We start from the raw sequence: 21323 nt of genomic DNA on the forward strand, positions 1-21323 counted from the left end.
AATACAATTAGAGAGAAGAAAAATTGGGAAAAATTGACTCTTACCATAGCATCCACGCAACTATAGTACCTCCTGCCAGGGTTGTGCCGGCACCAGGAGATCCATCTTGGGACCTTCCTTGGAGGATCATTGTGGCACATCTTCGCAGGCTCGTATGCCATTAGGTTATCGTGGTAGCGCACCGGCGACCGCGATTCCTCTCCCCTCCTTCCCGTAACTCGATAGAAACCGGGAGCAGGCGCAACACTCGACGACCACGACACCCCCCCCCTCCACCGCCGGCGCCAGCCACCGCCACCCCGCTCAGATTTCTCCTCCGCCCCGATCTATATTCTCACCGCATGGACGAACCCTAGTTTCATTCCCCACTCGCTCGATAGCTACGGGGCGGTGTCATTTAGACAGGGTCTCAGTCAATGGTAGCAGCCCCACCAGTCAGAACCCTGGTTGACTATTGCCATGTCAGCGCCTGTTAGGCTAAAACGACCACAAGGTTTGATTTGGACCGGGATCAAATAGATTAGGGTGCAAACGAAAGGGATTTGGACGTTGGGCTTCATTTCGCCTGACCTCTACCTATTCAGGGTTTAAAATAGACTTTTTCCTCTTTTTGCTACAACATTTACCTTTTTGCGGATGCTACATATTTACACACTACCTTTGTTTTAAAATTAGTGCCGTGGTTTAAGTTTGAGGAAGTACAACTTTCTGATAGGACGATGAAAACAGATTACTCTGCATTACACTACGTTTTGTCCACCGGATTCAACGAGTCTTTGTTTGGGCTTTCATTGTCCATGGCATGGGATAGGTGATACACACCACACGACATTTCATTTGCATGTTTTTTTTATCATATGAACTTTATTCATCAAATAATAGCAAGGTCGTTTACATAGTGATGAAGAATGAAGTCAGGGACATTGGATCACAAAGTGGCATTTTATATGTCGGTTTATTTTTTATTGAATGGTAAATGATTCCAGCACGGCGACCAGCCGCGCGCGCATTGTCGAAATCGTGTTGATCCGGCGCTCCGCACTGCGTCATGTCGCTCGCTTGCGCAACTCCTATACACGGCCACATGTGCATTGGGGCCCACCATATCGCCCGCCCTCCTCGATCTACCTTATCCCTTCACGCATTTCCACCTGCACCGCTGACTCACTTCTGCGTCGCACACCATAGCTCTTTCCCCCTCCCGCATCTTTGTCACTCCACGCTCAACATCTCGCCGGAGCCGGCTGCCGGAACCCCGAGTCAGTCTCCCCGATGCACAACCGCCTGTCGCGAGAGGCACTATTCCCGGTTGCAAGGGATTGCGAGGGCTACTACCAGTTGAGGTTAAGCGCTCTTGGGAGCTCTGTCCCCCCTATCATGGTTGTGGAAGGTGGCGGTGTCGTGAACTGCAACAATGTTGGTGTACGAGCAGCAGATGCCAACACCGCGGGCCGACGGGGTGCGGTGCTGCCACCACCCATACTGGGAGAGATGCGATCAATGCTGTGCAAAGTTGCGATCGCTTGCACGAGGAGTTGCGACCGACGGCGACAAAAGCTGCAACCCGGCGCCGGGCCCAATGTTGCGGTGCTCCGCAAGGGCAGGGCCGCCTCCTAGGGGGAGCCTAGCATGGAGGGGAATTGCACGCTTTTGTGAGCGAAGGGGGGTTGTGGTGAGCAACGGAAGAAGGTGTCCGCCTTGTCCCAAAAAACGAACCGGTATGATGGTGACCACCCTCGAGGCCCAGCGCCCTCCCCATGGCCACACATCATAGGGGACATCACGGGGTCGCTCCATTAGTGCAACCACCCTGACTGTCGCGAGCTCGCGACCGGAGGGGACCAGAGGGTCGATCTCTAAGATCTTCCCAAAACCGAGGAAAGCAGCGGGGATGCAAATGGGGTGGACGAACTCCGCCGGGAAGCCGGTGGCCACGAGGAGAATGCAAAACACACGTGCATTGGGGAACACGAGCGTAGCTCTCCTCACCATGAAGATCAATCCCGCTTTCTTCTGAAATATGACTTTCAAGGCATCTGTTCGAGATGTTCTAAGAGCATCTACAGCCAGACCTGGCAAATCCGACCCCCTATACGTCCGCGGACGCGCCCGGGCACGCCCGCGAACGCATCCGGACGGCCCCTCATATTTCGCTTCCGGCATCCACATATCTCAAATCCGGACTCTCAAAACCATGCAAATTCATGCACGTCGATCATACAAACCAATGTCGCACGTTAATAACAAATGTTGGTACCGAGCATAGATAGTGTTTACATAAAATTTATTTTAAGTGCACAACTCAAAATTTAGCTCCTTGGTTTCAATTGTGGGTCCACATTTGCTCCACAAGATCATTGAGTAGCTGTGTGTGCACCTGATGACCTCGAAGGTTCTGATGCATCTGCAAAAAGTTCATATGCTAAGCTGCATCTTGATCTTCCGGGATTCCAATTTGTCTCCAAGTGCTTCAAGATCATTTGTTTGGACTACACCGTTACTCTCATCCTCGACAATCATATTGTGCAAAATAACACAACATGCCATCAGCTGCCACAAAGTTTTTGATTTTCACATCATTGCAGCGCCATGCACAATTCCCCAACGAGCTTGAAGCACACCAAATGCCCTCTCCACATCCTTCCTATCCGCTTCTTGTATTGTTGCAAAGTGGCTCTGTTTATTGCCATGTGGTTCGGATATGGTCTACAAACACCGCCCACTGAGGATAGATACCATCGGCAAGATAGTATCACATGTTGTAGTTGCACGGCGGTGATTCCCCATTTGCAAAGCCTCTTGAACACCGGAGATCATTGAAGCACGTTGATGTCATTGTGAGAACCCGGCATTCCAAAGAAAGTATGCCAAATCCATAAGTCATGTGATGCCACCGCTTCTAGTATGATGGTGGCCTCTTTGGTGTGACCTTGATACATTCCCCGCAAACCTTTGCGTCAGTTTTTCCACTGCTAATACATGCAATCAATTGATCCGAGCATTCTTGGAAACCCCCTCGCCTCTCCAATAGCCAACAACTTATTCGTGCCCTGCGCATTTTGGTTCTCTGAGATACTCAGATCCAAACACCTCTACCACGGCGCGGGCAAACTTGACAGTAGTCTTCACACACGTGCTCTCCCCCATCCTAACCATCTCACCAATGACATCTGCAGCAGTATCAAGTGCAAGCATCCTCAGAGCAGCCGTGCACTTCTGCTTGGCATAGAAAGAGAGTTGTCCACAGCAATCCCTTGTGAGCTTGAAGTAGTCGTCGTATGCCTCCACTCCCTCCACAATACGCAAAAACAATGGTTTCCGCATGCGAAAACGGCGACAAAATCATGTATCATCCGGGAAAGTAGGATTGGGCAGGCGATGACGTACTACGGTGGCGTCCGGGCCGGCGATGACATCCCACGCGACAGAGGACTGCTCTGCCGGAGCTGGCGGCGCAGAGGCTAGGAACGGCTGCGGAGTGCGCGCGACGGCGGAGCTGCGAGACGGACGGCGCGGAGGAGGAAGAAGAGAGGAGAGAGCAAATGGATCCGGCAGACCTGAGAGGTGGATTTGATGCAATTTGTGGTGGGGTCAGGCTGTCGAATCCGACGTGGCGGGCGTGCCCGGGCACGCCCGGACACCCATGTCCGCCCCATATTTTAACTGGATATGAGGGGTGCCAGTCAGTCCGGATGTTTGAGGCTCGTTTGAAGCGCCCGGAGGTAGATGCTTTAAGGTGGATCATTCTTTCAACAAGATGCGGTGGTTTTGTCGGTCTTTCATATTGTGGCCCTCAATAGATGCCGCGATGGTGTGCGTTGGTGCGTGCGCACCCGTTGGTGTGACTGTATGTTCTGAGAAAAATCCTGATGGACTTGTTCCTACATTTGGTTAAACTATTAATTTACCTATGAATAATTTTCAGTTCGTGCCCCTATCTAGGCTCATCATCATGGATAGCAACTTGTCGTCTAATTAATTCCACGATACTGCGGCGACATATCCTCGTTGCTTCCCCGGAACCATCCGCTGTGTCATCAGCCGTATATGTGTATACTCTAACTCAAGTATTTTCGCTTGAGTTACTGACGCGACCATTTTGTATCGTCCACTCTGCGGTTGCTTTATAAGTCGATCGCGACCGAGAACAATTTCATGCCATTTAGCCAACGGTTTAATTGAGCTTAAGAAGAACCCTGTCGGGGAGGGTGTACATACATGGCAGCTCCGGCCGGTAAGTGGCCGTGGGTCGGGGTCGGGACGGCCATGACCGTCGTCACCGTGTGGTCCTGCTCCAAGTTGCCGGACTACATCCACGACGAGCTGAGGCACTTCATCACCAAGTGGACGCCGCTCGTCGCCGCCTACTTCAACCCCTACGTCCAGGTCACCATCTCCGAGCAGAGCGACGAGCAGTTCCGCCGGAACGAGCTCTTCGACGACATCTCCGCCTACCTCACCCACAAATGCGCTGGCGGCGCCCGCAGGCTCAAGGCCGAGCTGGGGAAGGACGGCAAGCTCCCGGAGATCACCCTGGACGACGACGTGCACGTCACCGACGACCACCAAGGCGCGCGCGTCTGGTGGTACGCGTCCAACAAGGGCCCCAGCTACAGGAGCCCGAGCCCCGTCGTCAGCCTCTTCCCCGCCGACACGGAGCCCCGGCTGTTCCGGGCAGTGTTCCACAAGCGCCACCGCCGTGTCATGCTCGACGACTACCTGCCGGGCGCGCTGGAGAAGGGCCGCCATCTCATCGCCACCATGGCCAGGGAGAGGCGGCTGTTCACGAACCACCGGCCGGGGAACAGGAGCACCTGGTGCCACGTGCCATTCGAGCACCCGGCGACATTCGAGAAGCTCGCCATGGACCCCGACCAGAAGAAGGAGATCATCGACGATCTGGAGGCGTTCATGGACGGCAAGCAGTACTACTCAGACGTGGGCAAGGCGTGGAAGCGCGGGTACCTGCTGCACGGGCCCCCGGGCACGGGCAAGTCAACGCTGATCTCGGCCATGGCCAACAAGCTCAAGTACGACGTCTACGACCTTGACCTCACGTCCGTCAAGAACAACGCCGAGCTCCGGAAGCTCTTCATCGAGACCAAGGGCAAGTCCATCATCGTCATCGAGGACATCGACGCCATCGAGGTCGACCTCGCCGGAAACCGCAAGGTCGCCGACAAGAAGGGCGCCGGCGGCAGCTGCTGCGACCCGCTGGACCCCAACAAAGATGACGGCAGCAAGGTGACGCTCTCCGGTCTGCTCAGCTTCGTGGACGGGCTGTGGTCGGCGAGCGGCGGCGAGCGGGTCATCGTCTTCACCACCAACCGCGTCGACATGCTCGACCCAGCGCTGACCCGCCGCGGGAGGATGGACATGCACATCGAGATGTCCTACTGCCGTTTTGGGGCCTTCAAGGTGCTCGCCAAGAACTACCTCAAGGTACAAGACCACGTCTTGTTCGACGAAATTCAGCAGCTGCTCGACGACACCGACACGTCACCCGCTGACGTGGCACATAACCTCATGCCCAAATGCAAAAAGAGGAGGAGGGACGACTCCGATATGTCGTCCAGTGACGTGGCACGTATGGACGCCGACACTTCCTTGGCAGGTTTAGTTGAGACCCTGAAGAAAGCCAGGAGGGAATCAGTGACGGCTCCGGCCGCCGTGAAACTTTGAGATGACTGTCATACCGGCCTATTTCTTGGTGATGTTTGTCCCCGTGTAACATTTTCCTCCTTGGTATCAATATATATATGCAAGTTTTCAACACCATGGTAAAAGCCAGCGGCTGGTTCGGAGTGGCTCGATTGCCGGTGAAAATCGTGCCGATTTCGGTCATGACAGACGATAGCGGTGTTTTAGACGTCGTTTCCTTGTTGAAGGCATCGTCGTTACCTCGCTCCGGCCGCTCTAGGGCAAGCCCTTGATCTGGGTCTCCTAGATCGGATGATAACGGTGCCTTCGGTGTCGTTCTCCCCGTGGGGGCATTATTTTGGAGCAGGTGCTGTCTGAAGGTGCTAAGAGGGGGAGCGGTGTTGCATCTACCGCATCGAAGATGGCGGGTCTTGGCGGCGGCGTGCAGTGTAGTCTCGGCGATGGACGCGTGTAGGCTGGTGACGTTGTCTAGCGTCGATGGCAGTTGGTACTGGCAAGGTCAATGCGTTGATCCCTCCGAATATGGGATGGCGGAAGATTACGACGGTGGAGTCTAGAGCATGCGCATTCGGTGCGTGCTGAGGGTCTGTTAGACCGATTTGTGCTCTCGGCTCGCTGTGGGGCGGCTTGGTGAGGCCATCGGTTTAGATGGTGTGCGTTGGTGCGAGGTCGTGACACATCATCAAACTTATAGGTGTAGCGGTAGAGATCGTCAGGAAGATGACTTTAGATTGCTTTTTTCGCGAATACGTAAAGCTTGCGTAATGAGTACAATTATAGGTACAACACATGACATGAATGCAAGGAGACATGAGCATGGTGCCCGGGACAGAGAGAGACGGGGTGCTTAGCCTGAACAGGATGAAACACAACTAAACCCACCAAAACTAAAACTAGAGGAGCAAACCAAATACGCAGGACGTCAAACATCTTCAAGTCCAACATCGGGACACAACGAGCTAGCAAGATAGCGCCTTCAAGAAGGGGAACGACGTCGTGATGCCGCCGTCCAATCCAAAGAACCGGACCTAGGGTTTCTCTGCTGCTCGACGAGGGGCGCATATCAAGGCCAAGGCAGTGCCTCAAGAAAGGGAAACGACACTCGCGAGTGTCGCCGCTGCCAGCATCGATAAGCCGAGCGTGGATTTCGCCTGGCCTGAGTTTGAGCAATCCCAAAGTCGCCAGATCAGGATCTGAAGATGTCGAAGAGAACTTGCTTGTCGACTGCTACCTCGGAAGGGGGTGGGGCTGCACCTGTTGCTGACGAAAAACGCAAGCTTTGGAGCCGGCATGGCTTGTCGATGGACGGGGTCGGAGAGGCAGTGGGTAGAGAGCCAACACTGATGGAAGGATGATGGTCGACGCCACCGACATTCTGGAGCGATGCTCTTACATCAATCATAAAGGTTGTAGATGACTTTAGATTGCACCATGTATTTACTTTGTCAGACTCTATTGAACATTATTAAAAAAAGGATGGATGTGTGCATCCTTGGATGCAGGGGCAGTGGGTTTAACCTCCTTTTTGAAAAAAGCAGCTACATCGATCTTTCATTCACAATATATATCAAACAGTGAATAAAATGGTGACAATAAATTAATATTCGCAAAAAAATAAATGAGGAAATTGCACCAATACACAACCTTTATAGTTGAAGTAAGAGCATCTCTAATCAATCCATAAAAACTTGTTCCGGCAGTTCGGCCTGTCGTGGCAGTGCTATCCGGACGTGTGCCGCTCCGACAGTCTAGAGAAATATGGTTTTATATGCCTCCATTGGAGGTGCTATCCCCTAAAAAAAATTGTAGGTGCTATTTTTTGTCCGTACATATGGGGAGAGTTTGGATGCAAATGCTATGTATTGTTTTTCTTTTTTTTTATTAGTGCTCGCCTACAATTTTTGGTGAAGTGGGTCGGTCCAACAACGTGGTAGTGACGAGTGTTGGGAGCCTTCTAAAGGGAAATTTTCTTAGAAGATGAGGACGAGGAGTTGTTGCCCAAGATGATGAGCCTAGATAGGTGCACACAGTGAAAATTATTCATATGTATATTAGTAGTATAACCAAATGTAGGAACAACTCCACCAAGACCCATTTTATAACACCGAAATAATATGCATGTACAGTCACACCACCACCTGCACCCAAATACGCCATCACAACCACAGAAGACCAGGGTGATGAAGTCGAACATTTTATGGTGGTCTGCACAGCCGTTTTGTGTGACAGACAATTGTTCAAAAGCGGGTCATCCTTTCAGATGGATGTCTGATTCTATCTGTGCGTAAATCGGTGGTCACGGCATACTATCCAGAAATAAAAGAAGGATGCTCCTACAAGCCTCCTCAGAGCTCAGTCGAATCCGGCCGTTCGTTGCGTTTGCTTGATGGCGTTTTGGCCGTCGGATCATGCCATCGAACGTGCTCTACCGTCGGATCTGAGAGTAGCACTATAGGAATGAATAGTTACCGTTTTTCCCCGGCCTCGCTCACTCCGCGGCTTCGACCTTGTCTCGCTGACGTGTGGGGTCGCTAGCTTGTGGGCCCCATTTGTCAGCGACTGTGGCTGTGACTGTGGCATGTGTGTCCCGGCGTGCGTACGGGCGGGTAAATATCCCATGCCACCGCCTGATATTTCCCTACCCTGTCGAGGGCAAAAGTGAGATTTCACGTGGGGCGTCGCCACTTGGGTCTCCACGATTTGTTGCTCCTTCCCCAATCGGTCGACGAGCTAGGGTTCGGTCCTCATCTCTCACTTCTCTCTCTCCCTTCCCCGTCTCCCCTCCGCTTCCCACTCCCTTGCCGCCGCCGCCTGTTTTCGCGTCCCCATCTCCCCTCCGCTTGCCACTACCCTGCAGGCGCCGCCGCCGCCGCGTCCTCCTCCCCTCCCGCAACACATCTTCCCCTTCTCGCGTCCCGTCTCGCCGTCACCCCTCTGCCTCCTCCCCTTCCGCCACACATCCGCCCCGCCCGTTGGAACACGCGGCTGCGTCAGGAGTACCTCTACCGGAAGAGCCTCAAGGGGAAGGAGTGTCAGCACTACGAGAAGAGGTGCCGCATCCAGGAGGTGCTCGGGAAGGGCAAGCCTATCCCCACCAAGCTTCGCAACGAGGGGCTCGCCCTCCGCCGCGAGATCGACCTCGGCGACCAAGACCGTGCAGGTTTCGTCGGATCCATCGTCCCCACCTTCCCATTTCTTTAATTTTTTTTGTTGCGCTTCTCATGGTTGGTTGGTGTCAGTGCCGAGGAGTATCATAGATGATAAGTACGCCGGTGCCACGCTGCGCGAGCCCATGATTCTCTTGACCACATCCCGTAACCCTGGTGCTCCCCTGACTCAGTTTTTTAAGGTTGTGTTTATGCTGTGAATTAGAAGGTGTTTTGATAGATTAAAATGGTGCATCTCGTGCTTACTGACCAAGTAAATTTGAAGTGCGTGAATAGGTTAGAATTGAGAGGATGGATAGAACTAGATGTGTCCTAGGTATCTGCACAGTAGTTTTTGTTGCCTTCTTAGCTTGTTGGGTACCTACTTTTTTCTGTCAAGGAGTACCGATTTGGCCTGAGGTTGTGTCCTTTCTCAATGAAGGTTTTGTTCCTATCCAGTACTAGGAGACGAATTGGTTGCAGGGTAGCCAGAGTAGGTCTTTCTGCATATGCATTTGATTAGATGTCCCAAGATTGTTGGTTTACTTCTTTTGGTCTTATACTGAATATGTCTTTGGTCAGGACAACTTGGAACAGCTTGTGTGTGCCTCTCAGATTCCTACAGAAGAAAGGATACCTTTTCTTTTTTATTGGATGGACAACAACATAACCGCAACAATAGATCTATCAGGTAATTGGCCATCTGTCTTAATCCATGTGTACTTAGAACTTACATGTCAGGTTGTGCTATCAAGTCAAGTTTTCGATTTATACTCTTGCTTCTAAATAGTTTTCGGTTTATACTCTTGCTTCTAAATAATGGGGAAAACCTATTTTCTGAAATTTTGCACTCTAGACCTGAAATTATAGAGAAATTTGTGAATAGTTAAATGAATTTGAGCATTTGATTCATTGCATGTGCGTGGTGGTCGAGCACGGTAGTGCTGATGGGTGCCGTCTCTGTCGACTGGAGAAGCGCAGGTCACGGCTCACACCGCTGCTCTATTGGGGTCATCAACCGTCGTGCTTGCGTTGCGCCTGCGCTCAGGTCCTACATCCCAGGTGCATGTCTCACAGACGTCCATACACAAAGTTCTGACCCCCTTTTTTCTGCTGCTCCATATAGTGAACCAACAGAGTCATGTATGTAGTGAGCGTTGGGTGACGTGTCCATCGGCTGAGCGACAAGTCGGAGCTGCAAGTCGTTGACCATGGTGTGTATCTCTCTGTCCTGTTCCCCTTTTGCTATTCATTCATGCCTGTTAGGATCACTAGGTTTTTTCTTGGTTTTGTAGTTGTGGGTTGCTGTTAAGAATGATTGCCCTGATTAGTTAGGATTTAAATGCCAGAAGTTGATTGCTCTTAAGAATCATTGGATGGACTATTTAAGTTTCACTCATAAGTGTTTACCATTTATGAAATTAGTTTCTCATTTTGGACATTATATAAACTTTGGTGCATATTAATGCAGGTATTAGTAGTCCATTTCCTTTATGAATATGAGCTTTGCTATGGATCTTGGGAGCAGGTCATCCTTAGTTTGCTTCCAGTGTAGCAGGTCATCCTTAGATGGTCTCTTGCTTTTGCTAAATCAGATAGAGGCTTTAAACACATTCAGTTTAAGTAATGAAAGTCTTTTGTATTTACTATTGCCATTAATTAATTACATTGGTTAGTGTAGCCCATGTGTGTAGGTTTGGCTAGCATTAGTCGGGTGCCATCAGACACTGTTGTCGAGAGCCATATCCAACAAGCAGATAGGCTAGAGGTCGTCGGGCGGCACCAGCAGCCTCACCCGCTCCGCTCTATCTCTGTCTCTAGGTAGCAGTAGGTTTATAAGTGTTTCTTAATCTATCAAAGTTGCTTCTATGATCTGCCGCCGGTGCTCCTATATATAGTTTCGTCATGTGTTATGACTGGGCTATGGCTTCCATAAGTTAGCATCATTGGGTTCAGACTATTGTGTTTGATTTATTTTCAGTATCATTTGTGTTGGTGACTTCGATAAGATTGTAACTCATGTTGGCCTGGTTGTCTTGCTCGTGGATCCATAGGTTAGCATCATTGTATCCATTTCCAGCTGAAGTAGACATGGTATTCTGGCTCGTGAATCCATTTCGACTTTTGGGCTTGCAGCCACATGCAGTTTCAACTTCCCTCTCTGCAGTTTCAGACCCCTCCTTGCTACTCTGCGTACTGTTTCTCAGGTAAATCTGCTCTTTCTTATGTATCTCTTACATATGTACCTATAAAAAAGAGTTCCATACTGCAGGTCTATAGCCTTGAATGAAAAATATACTATGGCTTGGATTTCGCCCTGTATGATTAAACTCGATTATGAGAAAGCCTTTGACAAAGTTAATCTAGACTTCTTGTATGAGGTGCTGGAAAAGAGGAACTTTGGCCCTAGATGGATTAATTGGATAAAACAAATTACTCAACTAGGTTCGATTGGTGTGAAAATTAATGGAGTAGAAGGGAACTTCTTTACTACTAGTAAAGGGCTTAGACAGGGAGACCCTGCCCCCCTTTGTTGTTTAATCTTGTCATTGATGTACTGACCAGAATGCTAATTAAAGCTGCATCACATGACCTAGTGAAAGGCTTGTGCTCTGATCTCATCCCGGGGGGGGGGGGGTCATCTGCTTGCAATATGCACATGACACTATCCTCTTCCTAGATAATGATATAGAAAAAGCAGCTAAGCTCAAAACTATTCTAACTTGCTTTGAGGACGTTTTTGGTATGAAGATTAACTACTCTAAGAGTGAAATCATACCATTAGGACTCTCTGAAGGAGAGATTGCCTTCCAATACATCATGGGCATTCCCCATAAAATACCTAGGTATCCCACTTCATTACGACAAGCTTAGAAGAGAGGACATACAACCTCTTATTGATAAAATCCTCAAGAGAATGGCAGGGTGGAGGGGCAAACTGCTCTCCTATTCTGCCAGGATTGTCTTGATTAAATCCTGCATTGCAAGTATCCCGGTATACCTGCTCTCTTTCTTTAAATTTCCTAGATGGGCACTTGACTTGGTCAATAGTCAACTGGCTCACTGCCTATGGAGTGACTTTGAGGGGAACAGGAAGTTACACCTTGCTAACTGGCATCTAGTTTGTATGAAGAAAGAATATGGTGGTCTAGGTATCCCAAACATCAAGAATGTAAACCTGTGCCTCTTGGGCACCTGGGTGAGAAGGTACACCCAGGATGGGGGGAAAATCTGGAGAGATATAGTTGATAGTAAGTACATTAAAAGGAGCCCAAACATCTTTGCTTCTAGCACCCAAAATACCTCCAAATTTTGGCAAGGTGTTATGTGGGCGGCTAAAGCTCTGAAGTTTGGATATAGATGGCAAATAGGGGATGGTACCAAAATTAGACTTTGGGAGGATATTTGGTTTGTTAGTACAGTTTTGGCCCCTGTACACTATCTGTCATCAACAAGGCGTGACTGTAGCTGAAACCTGGGATGGCACAAATATAAAATTGACCTTCAGGAGAACTTTCTCAGCTGCCATGATGGAGGATTGTGTTGGAAATATGCCCTAGAGGCAATAATAAATGGTTATTATTATATTTCTTTGTTCATGATAATTGTCTATTGTTCATGCTATAATTGTGTTATCCGGAAATCGTAATACATGTGTGAATACATAGACCACAACGTGTCCCTAGTAAGCCTCTAGTTGACTAGCTCGTTGATCAACAGATAGTCATGGTTTCCTGACTATGGACATTGGATGTCATTGATAACGGGATCACATCATTAGGAGAATGATGTGATGGACAAGACCCAATCCTAAGCATAGCATAAAAGATCGTGTAGTTTCGTTTGCTAGAGCTTTTCCAATGTCAAGTATCTTTTCCTTAGACCATGAGATCGTGCAACTCCCGGATACCGTAGGAGTGCTTTGGGTGCACCAAACGTCACAACGTAACTGGGTGACTATAAAGGTACACTACGGGTATCTCTGAAAGTGTCTGTTGGGTTGGCACGGATCGAGACTGGGATTTGTCACTCCGTGTGACGGAGAGGTATCTCTGGGCCCACTCGGTAATGCATCATCATAATGAGCTCAATGTTACTAAGGCGTTAGTCACGGGATCATGCATTGCGGTACGAGTAAAGAGACTTGCCGGTAACGAGATTGAACAAGGTATTGGGATACCGACGATCGAATCTCGGGCAAGTAACATACCGATTGACAAAGGGAATTGTATACGGGATTGATTGAATCCTCGAAATCGTGGTTCATCCGATGAGATCATCGTGGAACGTGTGGGAGCCAACATGGGTATCCAGATCCCGCTGTTGGTTATTGACCGGAGAGGCGTCTCGGTCATGTCTGCATGTCTCCCGAACCCGTAGGGTCTACACACTTAAGGTTCGGTGACGCTAGGGTTGTAGAGATATGAGTATGCGGAAACCCGAAAGTTGTTCGGAGTCCCGAATGAGATCCCGGACGTCACGAGGAGTTCCGGAATGGTCCGGAGGTGAAGAATTATATATAGGAAGTCCAGTTTCGGCCACCGGGAAAGTTTCGGGGGTTATCGGTATTGTACCGGGACCACCGGAAGGGTCCCGGGGGTCCACCGGGTGGGGCCACCTGTCCCGGAGGGCCCCATGGGCTGAAGTGGGAAGGGAACCAGCCCATAGTGGGCTGGGGAGCCCCCCATGGGCCTCCCCCTGCGCCTAGGGTTGGAAACCCTAGGGTGGGGGGGCGCCCCACTTGACTTGGGGGGTAAGTTACCCGCCTGGCCGCCGCCCCCCCATCCAGATGGGTTCTGGCCGGCGCCCCCCTCCCAGGGGGCCTATATAAAGGGGGGAGGGAGGGCAGTAGTATTACAGCCTTGGGCGCCTCCCTCCTCCCCTGCTACACCTCTCCCTCTCGCAGACGCTCGGCGAAGCCCTGCCGAGATCCCGCTACATCCACCACCACGCCGTCGTGCTGCTGGATCTCCATCAACCTCTCCTTCCCCCTTGCTGGATCAAGAAGGATGAGACGTCGCTGCACCGTACGTGTGTTGAACGCGGAGGTGCCGTCCGTTCGGCACTCGGTCATCGGTGATTTGAATCACGGCGAGTACGACTCCGTCAACAACGTTCATTGGAACGCTTCCGCTCGCGATCTACAAGGGTATGTAGATGCACTCCTTTCCCCTCGTTGCTAGTATAATCCATAGATGGATCTTGTGAGCGTAGGAAAATTTTAAAATTATGCTACGATTCCCAACAGTGGCATCATGAGCCAGGCCTATGCGTAGTTACTATGCACGAGTAGAACACAAAGTAGTTGTGGGCGTTGATGTTGCCAATTCTTCTTGCCGCTACTAGTCTTATCTTGTTTCGGCGGCATTGTGGGATGAAGCGGCCCGGACCGACCTTACACGTACGCTTACGTGAGACAGGTTCCACCGACTGACATGCACTGGTTGCATAAGGTGGCTAGCGGGTGTCTGTCTCTCCTACTTTAGTCGGAACGGATTCGATGAAAAGGGTCCTTATGAAGGGTAAATAGAAATTGGCAAATCACATTGTGGTCATACGTAGGTAAGAAACGTTCTTGCTAGAAACCTACAAACCACGTAAAAACTTGCAACTACAATTAGAGGACGTCTAACTTGTTTTTGCAGCATGTGCTATGTGATGTGATATGGCCAGAAGATGTGATGAATGATATATGTGATGTATGAGATTGATCATATTCTTGTAATAGGAATCACGACTTGCATGTCGATGAGTATGACAACCGGCAGGAGCCATAGGAGTTGTCTTTATTATTTTGTATGACCTGCGTGTCATTGAATAACGCCATGTAAATTACTTTACTTTGTTGCTAAACGCGTTAGCCATAGAAGTAGAAGTAATCGTTGGTGTGACGACTTCATGAAGACACAATGATGGAGATCATGGTGTCATGCCGGTGACGAAGATGATCATGGTGCCCCGAAGATGGAGATCAAAGGAGCATAATGATATTGGCCATATCATGTCACTATTTGATTGCATGTGATGTTTATCATGTTTTGCATCTTATTTGCTTAGAACGACGGTAGTAAGTAAGATGATCCCTTATGATAATTTCAAGAAAAGTGTTCCCCCTAACTGTGCACCGTTGCGAAGGTTCGTTGTTTCGAAGCACCACGTGATGATCGGGTGTGATAGATTCTAACGTTCGAATACAACGGGTGTTGACGAGCCTAGCATGTACAGACATGGCCTCGGAACACACGCAATACACTTAGGTTGACTTGACGAGCCTAGCATGTACAGACATGGCCTCGGAACACGGAGGACCGAAAGGTCGAGCATGAGTCGTATAGAAGATACGATCAACATGGAGATGTTCACCGATCTTGACTAGTCCGTCTCACGTGATGATCGGACACGGCCTAGTTAACTCGGATCATGTTTCACTTAGATGACTAGAGGGATGTCTATCTGAGTGGGAGTTCATTAAATAATTTGATTATATGAACTTAATTATCATGAACTTAGTCTAAAATCTTTACACTATGTCTTGTAGATCAAATGGCCCACGTTGTCCTCAATTTCAACGCGTTCGTAGAGAAAACCAAGCTGAAAGATGATGGCAGCAACTATACGGACTGGGTCCGGAACCTGAGGATCATCCTCATAGCAGCCAAGAAAGATTATGTCTTAGAAGCACCGCTAGGTGAAGCACCAATCCCAGAGAACCAAGACGTTATGAACGCTTGGCAGCAGCGTGCTGATGATTACTCCCTCGTTTAGTGCGGCATGCTTTACAGCCTAGAACCGGGTCTCCAAAAGCGTTTTGAGAAACATGGAGCATATGAGATGTTCGAGGAGCTGAAAATGGTTTTCCAAGCTCATGCCCGGGTCGAGAGATATGAAGTCTCCGACAAGTTCTTCAGCTGTAAAATGGAGGAGAATAGTTCTGTTAGTGAGCACATACTCAGAATGTCTGGGTTGCACAACCGCCTGTCTCAGCTGGGAGTTAATCTCCCAGATGACGCGGTCATTGACAGAATCCTTCAGTTGCTTCCACCAAGCTACAAGAGCTTTGTGATGAACTTCAATATGCAAGGGATGGAAAAGACCATTCCTGAGGTATATTCAATGCTGAAATCAGCGGAGGTGGAGATCAGAAAAGAACATCAAGTGTTGATGGTGAATAAAACCACTAAGTTCAAGAAGGGCAAGGGTAAGAAGAACTTCAAGAAGGACGGCAAGGGAGTTGCCGCGCCCGGTAAGCCAGTTACTGGGAAGAAGTCGAAGAATGGACCCAAGCCTGAAACTGAGTGCTTTTATTGCAAGGGAAGTGGTCACTGGAAGCGGAACTGCCCCAAATACTTAGCGGACAAGAAGGCCGGCAACACCAAAGGTATATGTGATATACATGTAATTGATGTGTACCTTACCAGTACTCGTAGTAGCTCCTGGGTATTTGATACCGGTGCGGTTGCTCACATTTGTAACTCAAAACAGGAACTGCGGAATAAACGGAGACTGGCAAAGGACGAGGTGACGATGCGCGTCGGGAATGGTTCCAAGGTCGATGTGATCGCCGTCGGCACGCTACCTCTGCATCTACCTACGGGATTAGTTTTAAACCTCAATAATTGTTATTTAGTGCCAGCTTTGAGCATGAACATTGTATCTGGATCTCGTTTAATTCGAGATGGCTACTCATTTAAATCCGGGAATAATGGTTGTTCTATTTATATGAGAGATATGTTTTATGGTCATGCCCCGCTGGTTAATGGTTTATTCTTGATGAATCTCGAACGTGATGTTACACATATTCATAGTGTGAATACCAAAAGATGTAAAGTTGATAACGATAGTCCCACATACTTGTGGCACTGCCGCCTTGGTCACATTGGTGTCAAGCGCATGAAGAAGCTCCATGCAGATGGACTTTTGGAGTCTCTTGATTATGAATCATTTGACACGTGCGAACCATGCCTCATGGGTAAGATGACCAAGACTCCGTTCTCCGGAACATTGGAGCGAGCAACCAACTTATTGGAAATCATACATACCGATGTGTGCGGTCCAATGAGTGTTGAGGCTCGCGGAGGATATCGTTATGTTCTCACTCTCACTGATGACTTAAGTAGATATGGGTATGTCTACCTAATGAAACACAAGTCTGAAACCTTTGAAAAGTTCAAGGAATTTCAGAGTGAGGTTGAGAATCAACGTGACAGAAAAATAAAATTTTTACGATCAGATCGTGGTGGAGAATATTTAAGTCACAAGTTTGGTACACACTTAAGGAAATGTGGAATCCTTTCACAACTCACGCCGCCTGGAACACCTCAGCGAAACGGTGTGCCCGAACGTTGTAATCGCACTCTATTAGATATGGTGCGATCTATGATTTCTCTTACCGATTTACCGCTCTCATTTTGGGGCTATGCTTTGGAGACTGCCGCATTCACTTTAAATAGGGCTCCGTCGAAATCCGTTGAGACGACACCGTATGAAGTCGTTTCTAAAAGTTTGGGGATGCGATGCTTATGTCAAGAAACTTCAACCTGAAAAGCTCGAACCCAAGTCGGAGAAATGCGCCTTCATAGGATACCCTAAGGAAACTATTGGGTATACCTTCTACCTCAGATCCGAAGGCAAGATCTTCGTTGCCAAGAACGGGTCCTTTCTGGAGAAGGAGTTTCTCTCGAAAGAATTGAGTGGGAGGAAAGTGGAACTTGATGAGGTGATAGTCACCCCTTCCGTACCGGAAAGTAGCGCAGCACGGGAAGATGTTCCTGTGGTGCCTACACCGACTGGGGAGGAAGTTAATGATGATGATCATGAAGCTTCGGATCAAGTTACTACTGAACTTCGAAGGTCCACAAGGACACGTTCCGCACCAGAGTGGTATGGCAACCCTGTCCTGGAAATCATGTTGTTAGACAACGGTGAACCTTCGAACTATGAAGAAGCGATGGCGGGCCCGGATTCCGACAAATGGCTAGAAGCCATGAAATCCGAGATAGGATCCATGTATGAAAACGAAGTATGGACTTTGACTGACTTGCCCGATGATCGGCGAGCCATAGAAAATAAATGGATCTTTAAGAAGAAGACAGACGCGGATGGTAATGTGACCATCTATAAGGCTCGACAGCTAAGGGTTATCGACAAGTTCAAGGGGTTGACTACGATGAGACTTTCTCACCCGTAGCGAAGCTGAAGTCCGTCCGAATCATGTTAGCAATTGCCGCATACTATGATTATGAGATATGGCAGATGGACGTCAAAACGGCATTCCTTAACGGTTCCTTAAGGAAGAGTTGTATATGATGCAGCCGGAAGGTTTTGTCGATCCTAAGAATGCTAACAAAGTATGTAAGCTCCAGCGCTCAATCTATGGGCTGGTGCAAGCATCTCGGAGTTGGAACATTCGCTTTGATGAGATGATCAAAGCGTTTGGGTTTACACAGACTTATGGAGAAGCCTGTGTTTACAAGAAAGTGAGTGGGAGCTCTGTAGCATTTCTCATATTATATGTGGATGACATACTATTGATGGGAAATGATATAGAATTCTTGGAAAGTATAAAGGCCTATTTGAATAAGTGTTTTTCAATGAAGGACCTTGGAGAAGCTGCTTATATATTAGGCATCAAGATCTATAGAGATAGATCAAGACGCCTCATTGGTCTTTCACAGAGTACATACCTTGACAAGATATTGAAGAAGTTCAATATGGATCAGTCCAAGAAGGGGTTCTTGCCAGTATTGCAAGGTGTGCAATTGAGCACGGCTCAATGCCCGACCACGGCAGAAGATAGAGAAAAGATGAGTGTCATCCCCTATGCCTCGGCCATAGGGTCTATTATGTATGCCATGCTGTGTACCAGACCTGATGTAAACCTTGCCGTAAGTTTGGTAGGAAGGTATCAAAGTAATCCCGGCATGGAACACTGGACAGCGGTCAAGAATATCCTGAAGTACCTGAAGAGGACTAAGGATATGTTTCTCGTTTATGGAGGTGACGAAGAGCTCATCATAAAGGGTTACGTCGACGCTAGCTTCGACACAGATCTGGATGACTCGAAGTCACAAACCGGATACGTGTATATTTTGAATGGAGGAGCAGTAAGCTGGTGCAGTTGCAAGCAAAGCGTCGTGGCGGGATCTACATGTGAAGCGGAGTACATGGCGGCCTCTGAGGCAGCACAGGAAGCAGTCTGGATGAAGGAGTTCATTACCGACCTAGGGGTGATTCCCAATGCGTCGGGCCCGATGACTCTCTTCTGTGACAACACTGGAGCTATTGCCCTTGCGAAGGAGCCCAGGTTTCACAGGAAGACCAGGCATATCAACCAACGCTTCAACTCCATTCGTGAAAGTGTTCGAAATGGAGACATAGATATTTGTAAAGTACATACAGACCTGAATGTAGCAGATCCGTTGACTAAACCTCTCCCTAGGGCAAAACATGATCAACACCAGGACGCAATGGGTGTTCGATTCATCACAATGTAACTAGATTATTGACTCTAGTGCAAGTGGGAGACTGTTGGAAATATGCCCTAGAGGCAATAATAAATGGTTATTATTATATTTCTTTGTTCATGATAATTGTCTATTGTTCATGCTATAATTGTGTTATCCGGAAATCGTAATACATGTGTGAATACATAGACCACAACGTGTCCCTAGTAAGCCTCTAGTTGACTAGCTCGTTGATCAACAGATAGTCATGGTTTCCTGACTATGGACATTGGATGTCATTGATAACGGGATCACATCATTAGGAGAATGATGTGATGGACAAGACCCAATCCTAAGCATAGCATAAAAGATCGTGTAGTTTCGTTTGCTAGAGCTTTTCCAATGTCAAGTATCTTTTCCTTAGACCATGAGATCGTGCAACTCCCGGATACCGTAGGAGTGCTTTGGGTGCACCAAACGTCACAACGTAACTGGGTGACTATAAAGGTACACTACGGGTATCTCTGAAAGTGTCTGTTGGGTTGGCACGGATCGAGACTGGGATTTGTCACTCCGTGTGACGGAGAGGTATCTCTGGGCCCAATCAGTAATGCATCATCATAATGAGCTCAATGTGAGTAAGGCGTTAGTCACGGGATCATGCATTGCGGTACGAGTAAAGAGACTTGCCGGTAACGAGATTGAACAAGGTATTGGGATACCGACGATCGAATCTCGGGCAAGTAACATACTGATTGACAAAGGGAATTGTATACGGGATTGATTGAATCCTCGACATCGTGGTTCATCCGATGAGATCATCGTGGAACATGTGGGAGCCAACATGGGTATCCAGATCCCGCTGTTGGTTATTGACCGGAGAGGCGTCTCGGTCATGTCTGCATGTCTCCCGAACCCGTAGGGTCTACACACTTAAGGTTCGGTGATGCTAGGGTTGTAGAGATATGAGTATGCGGAAACCCGAAAGTTGTTCGGAGTCCCGAATGAGATCCCGGACGTCACGAGGAGTTCCGGAATGGTCCGGAGGTGAAGAATTATATATAGGAAGTCCAGTTTCGGCCACCGGGAAAGTTTCGGGGGTTATCGGTATTGTACCGGGACCACCGGAAGGGTCCCGGGGGTCCACCGGGTGGGGCCACCTGTCCCGGAGGGCCCCATGGGCTGAAGTGGGAAGGGAACCAGCCCATAGTGGGCTGGGGCGCCCCCCATGGGCCTCCCCCCTGCACCTAGGGTTGGAAACCCTAGGGTGGGGGGCGCCCCACTTGACTTGGGGGGTAAGTTACCCCCCTGGCCGCCGCCCCCCCATCCAGATGGGTTCTGGCCGGCGCCCCCCCCCCCTCCCAGGGGGCCTATATAAAGGGGGAGGGAGGGCAGTAGTATTACAGCCTTGGGCGCCTTCCTCCTCCCCTGCTACACCTCTCCCTCTCGCAGACGCTCGGCGAAGCCCTGCCGAGATCCCGCTACATCCACCACCACGCCGTCGTGCTGCTGGATCTCCATCAACCTCTCCTTCCCCCTTGCTGGATCAAGAAGGAGGAGACGTCGCTGCACCGTACGTGTGTTGAACGCGGAGGTGCCGTCCGTTCGGCACTCGGTCATCGGTGATTTGAATCACGGCGAGTACGACTCCGTCAACAACGTTCATTGGAACGCTTCCGCTCGCGATCTACAAGGGTATGTAGATGCACTCCTTTCCCCTCATTGCTAGTATACTCCATAGATGGATCTTGGTGAGCGTAGGAAAATTTTAAAATTATGCTACGATTCCCAACAGATTGGCACTGTCTAGAACAGATCATCAGAAGCACTGTGCTCTCTGATGGAGAAGACTCTCTGATCTGGCAATACGAGAATAGTGGGGTTTACTCTACTAGTTCGCTTTTATAATGTGATTAACTTTCGAGGTGTGCAGCCTGTTTTCATACCTTCTGTGTGGTCTATAGTCATCCCACCTCGAGTACAAGTTTTTCTCTGGTTATTATCTCATAATAAGCTGATGACTAGAGATAATCTTTTAAAGAGAGGCATTGTGAAGCCCCCAGAGTGCTTATTT

At 49.1% G+C, this 21323-nt stretch overlaps 1 protein-coding gene across 1 annotated transcript; it reads left to right on the plus strand.

The window, feature by feature from the left end:
- Positions 1-4178: 4178 nt before the first annotated feature.
- On the plus strand, positions 4179-5725 carry LOC123169107 (AAA-ATPase At3g28580-like). Its single transcript, XM_044586950.1, has one exon. The coding sequence runs from the start codon at positions 4219-4221 to the stop codon at positions 5680-5682; it is 1464 nt and encodes a 487-aa protein (XP_044442885.1). The 5' UTR covers positions 4179-4218; the 3' UTR covers positions 5683-5725.
- Positions 5726-21323: the final 15598 nt, after the last annotated feature.

Source organism: Triticum aestivum, chromosome 7D (assembly GCF_018294505.1).
Source record: "Triticum aestivum cultivar Chinese Spring chromosome 7D, IWGSC CS RefSeq v2.1, whole genome shotgun sequence".
In the NCBI taxonomy this organism is placed as follows: domain Eukaryota; kingdom Viridiplantae; phylum Streptophyta; class Magnoliopsida; order Poales; family Poaceae; genus Triticum; species Triticum aestivum.

Excerpts from the sequence above, each read along its gene's own strand:
- LOC123169107 (XM_044586950.1), top strand. The coding sequence starts at position 4,219 with ATGGCAGCTCCGGCCGGTAAGTGGCCGTGGGTCGGGGTCGGGACGGCC.